Source organism: Arvicanthis niloticus, chromosome 23 (assembly GCF_011762505.2).
Source record: "Arvicanthis niloticus isolate mArvNil1 chromosome 23, mArvNil1.pat.X, whole genome shotgun sequence".
Classification (NCBI taxonomy): Eukaryota; Metazoa; Chordata; class Mammalia; order Rodentia; family Muridae; genus Arvicanthis; species Arvicanthis niloticus.
In genome coordinates, this window is record NC_133430.1 from 31,132,935 (window position 1) to 31,146,797 (window position 13,863).

The following is a 13,863-nucleotide window of genomic DNA, read 5'->3' on the forward strand; positions in this document are numbered from 1 at the left end:
CAAGCCCTGAGAGATCACTATACTGAGACCAGTCTTGATGCCATGGCAGTAGCAGTGTTGCTAATGTGCAACTGCTTTGTCTGCACAGGTGGGGATGCACTCCAGAGGAACCCAGACAGCAAAGGAAGAAGTGGAAATGGATCCAAAGCCTGACTTAGATTCCGATTCCTGGTGCCTCCTTGGAACAGACTCTTGTCGACCTAGCCTCTAGTGTCCTGAGCCCACATAGCCCTCAGGAAACTGGGACCCAAAGAGCTTCCCTGCGCACTCACCGAGTGCAGAGAGCAGCTTTCCCAGCTTTGCTCACTTGCAGACACAGAGCACAGGGCAGAGGAAGGCTGTAAAGCACTTTCCTTGTGCATTTGGACAGTGGTGTTGCCTTTTACATAGGATCTAGGAGTGGTTTTATTGTTTGGGAGAATGGAAGGGTCCTGTGGCCCTGGCTTTGTCATCAGTGACTGCCATAGCAACAGCAGCTCTGTACCTCATCTTTTGAGCCCACCTTTGAAGAGGAGACACAGTACTCACCTTAATTGCACTGGTAGCAGCTCATTTTCTGTTTATCATTTTCATCATTAATTGGAAGCTGCCCTGGGATTTAAGCTCCAGGCGTCACCTATCTGGATGGAGAGTGGTAAAGTATTCACGCCTTCTCAGAAGCCTGGAGTGCAGGAGAATTCACTGCTAGAGGCAGTCTAGAGCTTATCTTCAGGAAGTTTAGTTACTTGATGCAGCCGAGTGCTTCATGAGGAAAGCTTGGATTGCTCTCACCATGGAGGTTGTGTGAAACATCAGTGAAGAGCAGAGAAAGGGCGGGTCCCTCATCACATTAGCCAGACTTGAGGCTACAGTTAGTACAAAGTGGGGTGTTCCAGCTCTGGGGGATTCCTCCAAGACAGAAGGTGTCTAAGCAAATTACACCATCATCGGGTAGTAGGTAGAGCTGTGGGAGGAAATCATAACACTTCCTTCAGTGCCTTGCCTTGGTAGTTGAGGACCTCAGTGACCCTGAGGTCTTCTGCCCCTGTGAAGGCTTCTCTGTACCTCTAGTGTCGTGGCCCTTAGGGGTCTGATTGGGATAAGCAGCCCTGGGCACTTCTTTCCATGTCTAGTCAGTATTTTCCCTTTGGTGTGTTTTGAAGCCACATCATACCCAGTAAATCAGTATCATCTTTTGTACTTGAGTAGCCTAAAGCCAGCACCAAATCCTTGGGGTCACAAAAGCTTGACAGGTAGAACCTGCCAAGTAAGAGGGAGTTGGCTGCAAGCTCACTTCTGTGTTCTTGCTGAGTGGAGCAAGCTACCTTTTCCAAAGACAATATATGTCCTAGAAGAGCCAACCTTCTAGGCAGGCATTTGGTAGTTTCCCTTAAATGTGAGCCTTGTGCTTCCACCAAGTCTAATGGATTGCTTGTGTTTGAGGCCACAGCAGCTCCTTTGATAAGTACCACATCCTCTGTGCTACACACAGCTAAATTAATATTGTTTCATTTAACCAAACCAAAAAAAAGGTTTGCTATTTCTTTTAATACTGCAGGAGGACCTACCTATGCAGGAGAACCTTGTCATTTCCTTAAGCTAGTGGTGTAAAGGCTGGTGCTGAGAGGAAGCCAGTCTCTGAGGATGGGCATCTCTGTCCATTGGGGTCATTAATGTCCCTCATTTTCTCAATTCTGAGAAGCACAGTACAGTAGTACTGATGTCATCACTGAAGCTTATTCCCAGAATAAGGGAAAGCCCAATCCTGATGGGTCTGGCAGTAAACCCTGCGGAGAGTTTTGGTTCAGTTTGGTCAATGCAACTTTGGTTTTTGTCAGGACTGGCTGGCCTTTCAAGGTCCTGTATCCTGATGCTTACCATCTCAGCAGGCCTGAGAGGCAGGGATTAAGGCGTTCAGTGTGAGCATTGCGTCTGCTCTGGAGCTGAGGGATATGGGCATGTTGCTGACTGTGGGGTGACAGTGAGTGTTGAGGCAGGCAGGAGTCCTGGGGAGTCATGCTCAAGCAGAGCATGGAGGTCGTTTTCTCTACCATGTTCCTTTGGGAAGTCTAGGTTTGCTATTAATCTAGCTGAGAATCTAAGTTCTGTGCCTTAGAGACAATTTGCACTTTCCAGAATTGTGCCTAGGACAACCATAAGATTTTTTTTCCCTACCAAACAGCTATGCAAACAAAAACCAGTTCAAAAGTCACAACCATACACTGGGTTGAATAAAAAAGTCAAGACAGCAGAAATGTCTTCAAATGGTTTTCTACAGCTAAATCTTCGAAAATTGTCCTGCTTGTCCTCTACGCAGTGCTAGGTGTTTGAAGCTTTCCAGTAGTGTTGCTTTGAGTTACAGTATAGCCTGCGTTTATTCTCTATGCCAACACTTGGCTGAAGAGCCAGCTTGTTGTTAGCCAGATGCTGGGAAGGATGAGGATGGCGTGGTGCGGCTTTTCTGTTTTAAATAAATGTTTAAACTCTCTGTGAGTGCTGTGCTTCAGCGAGCCTGTCCACCACCTCAGTCACCAGGGACGGAACAGCCACAGTCCTAGACCTTGGGAAATCTCTAATTCTGTGAGTCTTCTATAAATAAATAACTAAAAGTGTTCTTTTAACAGATTGACACAAGAGTCATTACACGGAAATAACCTCTGCTGTTTTCCAATCTCTTTCTTGCCAGAAAAAAAAAATTGTCCCCAAAAGTTTGTAAAAATTTAGAAAGTGCAGGAGGAGAAAGAGCCATTAAAGGAAGGATCCTTAGCACATTGGAGTGGCTTGTGGGCACGCCTGGTGACCAGAGTCCAACCTACAGACTCCACAGAGCTGTCTGTGGCCTCACATACTGGTGTGTGCATGCCTCACTCATACACACCGTGTGCATACATAGTACGGAGAAGAATCAGAGTTCTACACACCTCCTGGGTCATGACAGGAGACTTTTCCAAGTGATCATGCCAGTCTGTCTATAAAACGCCCTCAAGAAAACTGAATTATACTTGGTCTCCTTGGTACAACAGCTGTTACTTTTCTTGGCTGAACATTGCACTAAACTTTTAAAGCAAAAGTCTCCCAATGCTCAAATTTCATTTGGTTTGTTATCTATTCAGAAACATTTATGATGGGAAGAACAGCCCAGGGGGAAAAATAGGTATTTTAGAGGAAGTAACTTATATGAGATCCCCAGGCCTCAAAGGAAGTACCAGTCATGATAGCAGGAGGCGGGGTCAGGACTCCAGTCAGGACTAGGAGATTCCCTGCAAAGCCTGAAGTCATTTATTGCCTCAGTGATTAACTGCCGACATAAATGTGCTGATCATTAAACCTCACGGGTCATGGGCTTTGAGGAGGAAAATCTACATCCCAGCTCTGCTCGCCATCTGTGTGGTTGTGAAGAGTGATCACCTGACCAAAAGCAAATGTTGACAAGAGGCACTGTGCTGTACGAGCCAGGAAGTCTTAGCCCCACACGTCTGCACACATTTCTAAATGAAAAGAGCTACCTTGGGAGGTTCACCATGCGAATTTCCCAGAGCTTTTCACTTTAAAATATATAATGATTACAACATGTGCTTAAAGTAACATGGACATTTCCAAGCAGCGTCTACGTGATCTCTATTTAAGGGTGAAAGTGGCCCTTACCTCCCCCAGAGTCAAATCTAGCTAAATTTAGAAGACACAAAACCAAGGTCACAGGGAATACAAAGACATAGGTTCTTGTTTTCTCTTTGGCACCTTAAAAATGAGTAGCTGCCATGTCTGTAGAAATCCCCACACACAGTTGTTCCCTCTCGAGAGCCCTAACCTATGGCCCTAATAACATCATCATGGGATCCCAATTCACATGCCTAGGAGCCCCAGCAAATGAGGCAATGGAATCTGGTTCTGTCGGCCATCATTCCCTCCTGAAGAAGCAGAGCAGCAGATTTTGAACCCCTTCCAGTGTGTCCTGTGTAGGTTGCTGCCCAGTGTTCCCACAGCCTCCAGATTGCCATGACATGCTCCTACCCTAGAGTCAGAACATATTGTTAAATGCTTCATAACATTTATAAATATTATGCATGAATGGGGCGGGGGTGGGGGGCGCTGGAGAGATGGCTCTGAGTTAAGACCACCTGCTGCTCTTGTAGAGGATCTGGGTTCTCGGCACACACTTGGTGGCCCACAACCATCTGCAACTCCAGTTTCAGGAGATCCAACACCCTTCTGACTTCTGCAGGCAGCAGGCGTGCACTCGGTGCACAGACATACATGCATTCAAAACACTCGTAAATCTTTTAAAATGTTGAGCATCTGTGGGGATGTGACTTTGTGACTTTAGCCATGGCTTATTTGTTCCCTGGAATAAAGAACTGTGTGTACTCCTCAGTAAACTTGCCTGGGGAGAGGGCATGTCAGGTTAAATAGCCAGTGGTTCTAGGAGCTTAAGCAGTCATCCTTCTTAAGCTCCCCAAACCCATTAGTTGAAGGCCTAACTTGAAGTGGGCACTGTTCCCACGGTTAAGAAGACCTGATCCCTTTCAGAGTTTAAAATAGAAGCATGACTATGTTCTGATCTCAGGGCCATGAAACAGGGAGCATTGTCCACGCTTGCTTAGACAGGCTCTGCTGCCTCAAGGCAGCTAGCCACACAGCCATATTTGAAAGTGTACCAGCAGCTTCTTCAACATATGAAACACATTTAAAGAGAACAAATACAGAGAAGTAAAATTGTTTTCTACCCATCCCTACCCTGTAAAGTGCATAAGATATTTCGTTATACAGTACACCACAGGGAAGGGTTAGGACACACTGGTCCCCTAGTGTTACAGACTTTTGTTGGCCTTCAGCCAGGACTGTGGGCCATGGAGGCCAAGAACAGACGTCCATCAATGACCCCTCACAGCACAATCTTACTGCCTTTTATAAAAGTTACCATCTGCGTGACAGTGACACTCTGATCCTGACTCACTCATCTTTATATCCCAATTTTCAAGAGCAAGAAGGCCTAACAGAAACCCTGGATGCATGCCGTGGCCCAGCAACACTGAATCAGGCACTTCACCAGCACAAACCATGGTTAGGCTCAGGAAGAGTTTTAATGCTGCCTCCCTACCCAGGGTCCTCAACCTACCAGTCAGTTCTTCAGGCAAGAACAGAAACATTCAGCGAGTGAGAAGCTGGGGCTTCCATTTGCTCCTGCAGTGGGGCAGTGCCTCTCTTCTCATGGACAGATGCTGACTGGGGGGGCGGGGGGAGGGGGAGTCTCCCTGCTTTCCATCACATACTCTCTGGTTTACTGCTGAAGGGAGGGAAGCACAGCCTGAGTGGGGCAGTTCCTGTGTTGTCTGCTCAGCAATCATGCCTCCTCGGAGGTGGAGGGCGGTTCTTGATGGTCTTACACTTAGGTATGTGGCGTTCAGCCACCTTGGGAGCAAAGTGGCGGCTGCAGTGAGGACACTGCACATAGTCTGGGTTTTCTGCAGGCAGGATGGAAGGCAAGTCTGAGGGATCGCCACCTCTGGCGATTACCTGCTGGACCTGCCGCGCATGCCGGAGGGTACGGATAAAAGACTCATGCTTCTGTCTCCAGGTGCTCTTCCGAGGAGGAGGTTCAGCCTGTAATGTAAAAGAAACATTGAACCTACAGTTGCCATGGATCTTTCCCCTTTCTGGGGCTCCATGAGAACATGTGGAAAGGGCCTCAAGACCAAAGGACCAAAAGAGAGAGAGAGAGAGAGAGAGAGAGAGAGAGAGAGAGAGAGAGAGAGCGAGAGACTGAGACTTTCTCTCTAAACAAATTGAACTAGATAATTTTTTTAAGTTTTTTTTTTTTTTTTTTTTTTGGTTTTTCGAGACAGGGTTTCTCTGTGTAGCCCTGGCTGTCCTGGAACTCACACTGTAGACCAGGCTGGCCTCGAACTCAGAAATCAGCCAGCCTCTGCCTCCCAAGTGCTGGGTTTAAAGGCGTGCGCCACCACTACCGGGCTAAAGATATTTTTAAATTTCAGGGGTGTGTGTGTGTGAGTGCCCGTCCTTGTGTGGGTAAAGGTCCATGAATGAAGGCCTGGAGAGAGTGTCTTTTGGAATTACAGGCAGTTGTAAGCCACCTGAACTCAGGTCCTCTGAAAAGCAGCAAGTACTCTTAACCACTGAGATGGCTGTTCAACCCCTAGATGGGTTTTAGTTCAGAAAATCCAGGCAGGATAAGGAACAGAGTTCATCTCAGTGCTGGGGGGTGAGCTTTCTAGCAACCACAGAACTGTCAGACTCCTTTCTAAGATCAGGTCTCAGAATAGTATAGTAACTCGTAATGTGAAGCTCTTGGGAGGGGCCGCAGTTCTCTGGATTCACTCAGTGAGCCAGAAATGAACCTTCCAACACTGACTTTAAGGAGCCACAGTTACAGGGCTCACTACTTCATAACTTCAGTATGAAGTCCTTTACTGAATAAACCCACTAAAGCTTAAATACAAATGAACAGCAAGCTTTCACACAAGCTGGCACACACCTTTGATCCCAACAGTCAGGAGGCAGAGACAGGAGTAAATTCAAAAATGTAAATTCTGTAAATTCAAAGCCAGCCAGAACTAAAGAGTGAGACCCTGTCTCAGATCAAAATAAAAACAAAACAAAAAAAACCCAAATGAACAGGCAGAGATCGTCAGATCCCTGATGAGAGTTTGTCTAGAGAAAAGGTCCTAAGGTACAGAAACAACTCAGGAAACTGAAAAAAGAGTTTTAACAGAAAAATATAATATCAAATATGGTGTCCAGGGTATAGAAATGGCTTAGCAGCCGGGCGGTGGTGGCGCACGCCTTTAAACCCAGCACTTGGGAGGCAGAGGCAGGTGGATTTCTGAGTTCGAGGCCAGCCTGGTCTACAGAGTGAGTTCCAGGACAGCCAGAGCTACACAGAGAAACCCTGTCTCGAAAAAAAACAAAAAAAAAAAAAAACAAAAAAAAAAGGCTTAGCAGTTAAGAGCACTGGCTGTCCTGGTAGAGGACCCAGGTTTGATTCCGAGCACCCCTGTGGTAGCTCACAATAGTCTGTAACTCCAGTCCCAGAGGACCCCATGCCTCCTCATGGCCTCCTTAGACAATACATACATACAGGCATGTACATAAAAATAAATTGTTTTAAAAAAGATTTTGTCCATAAAGGAAATATATTATGAAAAGGGAACAACCAGAGAAACAAAACAACTATAAATTAAAAGCTGCGATAGTCAAAACTCAAAAAAGCAGCATTGCAAAATTAAAAAAAACAAACAAACAAACAAACAAACTCTCAGAATGGGAAAACGAGACCAGATGGAAAGGAGAAATTATCAGAAAATGAGTCTGGAAAGATCAACATGTGAGCAAACTTGTTCCAAAAAAGACAGAAGGCCCAAGAAGAAGTTATTAAGGAAATAATATAATTAACATTTGTAGAATTAAAGATCACAAGTCTTGAAACTTGAAGTGCTTACCAAACCTTCAAAAGGATGCCTGTAAAACTATAAAACTTCAGAGTAAGGAAAACCCTGTTAGCCTTTGGAAATGAAACAAAATTGGTTTCGTAAACTGAAGCTGGAGTCAAAACAACATGAAGTGTCTCACCAGTAAACAGTGGGTGCTGAAAGCTAGAAAAAAATGATGTCTTAAGAGTTGTACTAAAGTGAGAAATCATGAAATATTTCTTTTTAATAACTTTTATTAAATTGGTTCTTTGACAATTAAAAACAAAGTGTTATTATAAAAAGCCAGGCAGAGGCAGGCTGATCTCTGTGAGTTCCTCTGTGGGCTAGCCAGGGCTACATAATGAGGCAATGTCTTAAAAACAAAGTTCTAAAAAAATCATTTCCCACTGAGATTTCTATACCCAGCCAAGTCAAATAGGAAGCATTTATGTAGACAATTTCTTTCATTCCATGAATAAGAATACACTGCCTATGCATATATCTTGGTAAGTTTCCAGCAAAAAAAGGAAACAAACAAACAAACAAACAAACAAAAACAGGATCCAACACAGAAGAAAAGCAAATGGAAATTCCAAAGCCAAGGGACAACCACTCCAGATAGAGCAAGAGGAGAAAGAGAAATTTCTAGAATTTGGGGAAAAAGAAAAACATCTCAAACTATCAAAAGGTATATAGGGGCTGGAGAGATGGCTTAGTGGTTAGATCAGTTACTGGCTGCTCTCTCCCAAAGGTCCTGGGTTCAATTCCCAACAACCACATGGTGGCTCACAACCATCTGTGATGGGATCCGATGCCTTATTCTGGTGAGTCTAAAGATAGCAACAGTGTACTCACATATATAAAATAAATAAATCTTCTTTTAAAAAAAAGATAACTGGACACATACAAAAAAATTAACAAATGCCTAACATCTAGTTGGTTAGGGAAATTTTTAAGCATAGATTCATGGAAAATGAATGGGATGAAAATAAGCCAGTAATCTACACCAAGTACATGTAGGCAGGAGCAGAATTTGCTCATCAGAGAAGATGTAGAACTTCTGTCCTGTAAACCCTCACTGTTTTAAATCAGAACTGTGGTCAGCTAGAGTGGAAGGGAGAATAATGGGGAAGGCTCTGCAGGCAGACATCAGAGAACATGGAAGGCGGGTGGTCAAGGGAGTGAGTGTATTATTTAGAAACACGGAACTGCATGCCAGGAGACAGCTCACACAGCTTCGGACTCAAGTAGGGACCTGAGACAGATGAAGTAACACTGCATTATAGATCATTTACTTCCACATGGGTTTTTAAATGTGTGTAACAAACTATTTAAAATAAAACCAGAGCCAGCAAGACGGTTCTGTGGGTGAGCGTGCCTGTCACCTCATGCCAAATGACCCGAGTTTATCCCAAGAGCCATAAGAAGGAATAAATAAAAGAACTAACGCTCACAAGTTGGCCTTTGACTTCAACATGTGTGTGTGCACACTGACACACTCAAAGTAAATAAATATTAATCATTAAGAGAATTTAAAAGGGGGCTGGAGGGATGGCTCAGTGGTTAAGAGCATTGTCTACTCTGCCAGAGGTCCTGAGTTCAATTCCAAGTAGTTAAATAGTGGCTCATACTCATAAGCATCTATAATGGGATCAGGTGACCTCTTCTGGCATGAAGGTGTACATGCTGAGTGAGCACTCATAAGTATAAAATAAATAAATCTTTAAAAATAATTTTTAAAAAAGAATTAAAAAAAAAAAAAAACAACCCTGTTGGTAAAAGGTAAGAACAAGGAAAGCTATCAAAGGGAAATGATTACATGATCGTTTTGAGCAAAGATAACAATATGTTATCAAAAAGCCTTTGTCTATTATGTGGAACTTATAAAGGAAAAAAAAATATCAATCAGAGGGGAAAAAAAAATGGGTCAAGCAAGCAGGCTTGACCAGCGTATTTCACTGAAACCAAAGACAGAAGAACTGGTGTTGAGATGGCAGCCAGGAACCTTAAAAGAATTCGGCCAGAAGGATCTTCAGCCGTACAGTAGCTATGATTCCATTCTGTAGCGTACTGAAATAGTCCTTAATACATTAAGGACAAAGACGTGTGTGGGCTCCTGCCTCTCATGCAGTATAGTAGACGGTCTCTGTGTCTGCTGGACGTTATATGGATATTAACTGATTTAAAGGTTCTCCGAGTATATGGGAAGAATGACAAGGGCCTGCAGCCACTTAGCTCTCAAGGGCACAGAACTCTGGAGAGAGACTTGAGACACTCCCAGGGTGGAGTGTAGCTCAGCTCAACCCAAGTCCTCTCTGCCTTGTGTCCCCAGTGCAGCCCAGGACCTCAAATGGGTCTCCTTAGAGCTGGGGTGGGGCTGGTCTGCAGCTTCACTGCTACTATATTTAGGAACTTAAAAAGCACTAAATAGTTTCAATGATGGCCCCCAATTATTATGATAGGCCAGAGGGAATCCCCAGTGAATTACTGGGTTAACCAAAGGGGAAGAATAGTAATTGGCCATCCTGTCATTATCTGTCAGAGCAACATGCCAACTCCTTGTTGGAAGCTGGGATCTAGGGAGATCATCTCTGAACGTGGGAGAGACGTCCTTGTGGTGATCTCTCAAATTGTACTGAGAGAAAACACTGTAATTATAGGTTACTCTCAAACATTCGTCACACCAATGTGCTTGTTTAAAAGGTTCTAGCAAGGGGACATTTAAATCATAATGGCCTGAGAAGAGAGAATTGGGAACTGGGTGTGGTGACCCATGCCTCTAATCCCAGCATTTAGGAAGCAGAGACAGGTGGATCTCTGTGAATTTGAGGCCAGCCTGGTCTACAGAGTGAGTTCCAGGTCAGCCATCGAGGAGGGGAAGAGAGAAAAGGGGTGGGGAGAGGAAGTCCCTGAGGACACATTTCTTTTGGGAAGAAATAAAAACAGAAATAGATTCTATTTTTTCCCAGACTATTAGAGTTACATGAGGCCTTTGAGGCTGTCTAACATGGATTATCCCCAACCCTGACCATCTGATTCTTTAATATTTTTCTTTAAATTCATGACCCTCCAGAAATTACAGGCTTAATATGTTTTTCCATAATTCTAAAATAATGTTGAGAAACTCTTATTTTATAAACCAAGTGGCTTTCCCTTGAAGGTTGGTTCTGGGGCAACCATCTCCAGGTGGGTCTTAATTAGCCCATAACTAATTAACTGGGCTAATTAACCTGAGAAGTATCAGCTGTGTGTCATTAAGACCTCCTGGTTTCCACTTGATTTTCTTTAAAAGTGAGGGATTTTTTGAGATACAGAGGGAAAAGTACTTGATCCCTATGGTGTTAATACTCTTAACTAGTCAGGGGGAGCGATCCAAACCTACATGTGTTTCTTGAATTTACTAAGAAAGTACATCAAAGGAGAACTAATTTTGAAAAAGACCACCGAGAATGGTAATGGAAAAAGCAAGGGACTCCGGTAATAAATCAAGAAAATACGTATTTTACAGTTGTTTTAAATAAACTGCACATTTTCAAATGTAGGGTTTTTTTTTTCCTGCAGCAAACATGAGTTTGTTTTTATAATAATCAAAAGGACATATATTTTGAAGTCTAGATTTTGGAGTCAATTCAAGTAAGATTTATCTATTGGCCCCGCCTCATAAGGGTGTTAAGATAGTAACTAACCACGAGCAAGGGCTGTTGATTAACCATCAACTAATCTACAATCTACAGGTCTCTACAGAAGTAGATGAAAGACAAAAATCTACTTAAACTATTCAATGTGTGTGTGTGTGTGTGTGTGTGTGTGTGCATGTGTAAATCTAGGGGAAGCCTAGGCCTTGATTTTTGAAATAGAGTCTTTTGGGGGTGGGGTTGTTTTTTTGAGACAGGGTTTCTCTGTGTAGCCCTGGCTGTCCTGGAGCTCACTCTGTAGACCAGGTTGGCCTCAAACTCAGAAATCCACCTGCCTCTGCTTCCCAAGTGCTGGGATTAAAGGCATGCGCCACCACTGCCAGAGGTCCTGATTTTTGAATGGATACAATGACATTCCCACAGACACAGTAAGATTCTTACCCTCACAGATGTGTGAGGCTCCTACAGAAAACTCTGACTAGAGAGACTGGCAAGCAGAAATGCTGATTCTCCCCTAAGTCCCACATGATTCTAGTTCCCACCAGAAAACCGGTGAGGACACAGCAGGCCACTCCACACACCCACACACAGAGTCAAACCTAGGAGGCTTTTATTACCTTGGCTGTGGCTGAGCCCCTCCAGTTCAAGTACTGCTCTAGTTCTGTGCCCTTCGCCCGGGCCCTGGAGGAGTCAAACACTTTTCTTTTGGACCCTTGCATCTTGCCACAGACGGTGGAGTGTCTCTGCAGCCTGAGGGAAAGAAATGAGCGTCCACAGTGGCTGCACTTGCTCAGCTCTGGCTCTTCTGTGGCGGAGGAGCCTGAGGAGCCCGGTGTTCCGCACAGACTCGATGCCTGCAGGGGACTGCCCAGCTCCTCTGCAGGTTGAAAGAAGGTGTCTGCTGAGGGTCCTGAGTCTTGGTCTCGGATTTTACTGTTACTTGCCATCAGCCTTTCCCTTTTCAGCTTCTGGATTTCATAGTCAGAGAGCTGGAGTGGACTAGAGGGACTAGAGGTTTCCTGAGCCTGCTCACAAGTTTGATCCTCTCCCCTGTTTCTACTGAATACCTCAGACCTGACCTCTGGGGACAAGCAGGGTTTGTGTGTGGTGTTGCAGTCACCATCTCTAACCCCTCTCCTAGGCAGTACCATCTTTTGTAGCTCCCTGTCTTCCTGGAAAATGGCCTGTTGCTTTTCCTTCTGAATCCTTCGAAGCCCCTCCTCTGTCTTCTTCAGCTTTTCTCGTAGGAGAATCTCCTTTCTTCGGATTTCCTTCTGTAAACTCTCCCCTGCCGCTTCTAGCCTTTGGATCTGGGTCCACTCCGTCCTATGGAGCTCTGCTATGACCTTCTCTGCCGGCACCGAGGCAAGAAGAGATGAATTCACCCAGCTCCTTAAACCAAAGCTGCTGTCTGAAAACCCACTTGAGTCAGGGAGTCTTGGGTAGCCATTCTGGTCTCCGTCAGTGCCTGCTTCATTTGTACTATGTGACTTCCGGTGAACCATGGGTTTCAGTGGGTATGCCCGATCGACTCCAATTCGTTTCTTTCTAAAGGGAATGAAGTCCTGGTCATTTGCTTTGGGATACCGGGGTGTCGGGCTAGACAAGTAAAACAAACCCTTTCTTTGGCCCTGGTCATTGTTTCCTGAGCCTTGCTGGCTGATCCCTGCACTGTGGGGACAGGAGTGCCTCCGGGCTTTTGTGCAGATGTTCCTTTTGGGGTGGGTGGAGACATCATCCTCCCGCCCAAGCTCTGTGTTGTTCCAAAGCTTCTGCTGGAAAGTATTCCTCAAATGTCCCATGGAGGACCGCTGGGAAGAGTCACTATGTTCATAAGGGTCGTGCTTAGAGTGGAGCCCGGGAGCTTCTGTTTTATTATGTGGGAACATAACGCCCACAGGCAGATGTGGAGCCAACTGGAGACCAGCCATTCAGTGCCTGGACCGAAGCCTAGGGAAGATTTAAACCAGATACATGTGAAGAATTTGTCTGAGGTTCACTCCCGGCTGCTAGAGTAAACTGTTTGTACATTTGCCCTACCCACGGTCCTTTTAAACGTTTCTCGGGACTGTGGTATTGGATCTGCCAGCATGTTCTTTCAATAAGCATTTAGTGAGTGATGATTATGTGCCAGGCCAGACACTGCTAAACCCAGAGGACCAAAGCATGAACGTGACACAGGTGTTCTGCCACTGACTTTCCTCCAGGCCCGTATATGACCTGTCATATGCCATTTATGGAATGAGTGGGAAAAGCTTTAGATCGAAGGTCGTCTGTGACACAAAACAGGCAACCTGTTCTTACCAGGCCCGGTTCTTGAAAACTGCAGAGGCCGCTCTGAGTTCAGTCCCTCAGTGGCCTAGCGACAGGGCCTGGCCCAAAGCGCTCCCTGGACTTTCCCCCTGCTGCAAACTACAAAAAGCACGGGGCCGCCTGGGCCTGAAGCAGGTGCCTGGTTGTCAAAGATGCTCTATGGCTCAAACCGTACCAGGCTTGTAAAGAGTGTGTGTTGGGGGAGGGGGTGACAGACACCTGAGCGCCCCAGCCCGCTTTGGATCCGGAACTCTGAAGTCACGTTCTGTCCCAGAGGGTCAAGCGGGAGCCCTTATGGGACCCGACCTCTAAGGATAAACTCTCACTCTCCAACCCCTCGGGAGGTTTCCGTGTCTCCCCTTTCGGCGTACCTGAGGCGCTCGGGGGGCCGCTCCAGCTCAGGGAAAATCCCCAAGACCTAGTTTTCCACACCTGACTAAACCCAACCGCCGTCCACGCAGGCGCTGTCTGTTCAACTCTGTTATCCCGTTGCCTAGAGACCAGAGTGC

The 13,863-nt window shown here is 45.4% G+C and overlaps 2 protein-coding genes across 2 annotated transcripts in view; one reads left to right on the forward strand and one right to left on the reverse strand.

Moving 5' to 3' along the window:
- Positions 1-2,467, forward strand: part of Nek9 (NIMA related kinase 9) — a 40,584-nt gene extending 38,117 nt beyond the window's left edge. The window contains exon 22 of the mRNA XM_076921631.1: positions 89-2,467. Within this exon, the coding sequence (XP_076777746.1) occupies positions 89-211 (123 nt within the window). The 3' untranslated portion in view covers positions 212-2,467. The remainder of the gene's footprint in view (positions 1-88) is intronic.
- A 2,574-nt stretch (positions 2,468-5,041) lies between these two features.
- Zc2hc1c (zinc finger C2HC-type containing 1C) lies at positions 5,042-13,859 on the reverse strand. The gene is made up of 3 exons (XM_076921632.1): positions 13,726-13,859; positions 11,659-12,991; positions 5,042-5,580 (listed from the first exon to the last, which is right to left on the reverse strand). Exons 2-3 carry the CDS (start codon positions 12,970-12,972, stop codon positions 5,314-5,316), a joined length of 1,581 nt encoding a protein of 526 aa, XP_076777747.1. The 5' UTR covers positions 12,973-12,991; positions 13,726-13,859; the 3' UTR covers positions 5,042-5,313.
- Positions 13,860-13,863: the final 4 nt, after the last annotated feature.

Excerpts from the sequence above, each read along its gene's own strand:
- Zc2hc1c (XM_076921632.1), bottom strand. The coding sequence starts at position 12,972 with ATGGCTGGTCTCCAGTTGGCTCCACATCTGCCTGTGGGCGTTATGTTC. Across the intron at positions 5,581-11,658 it reads GGGGCTCAGCCACAGCCAAG|GCTGAACCTCCTCCTCGGAA; the intron begins GTAATAAAAGCC and ends TTTACATTACAG.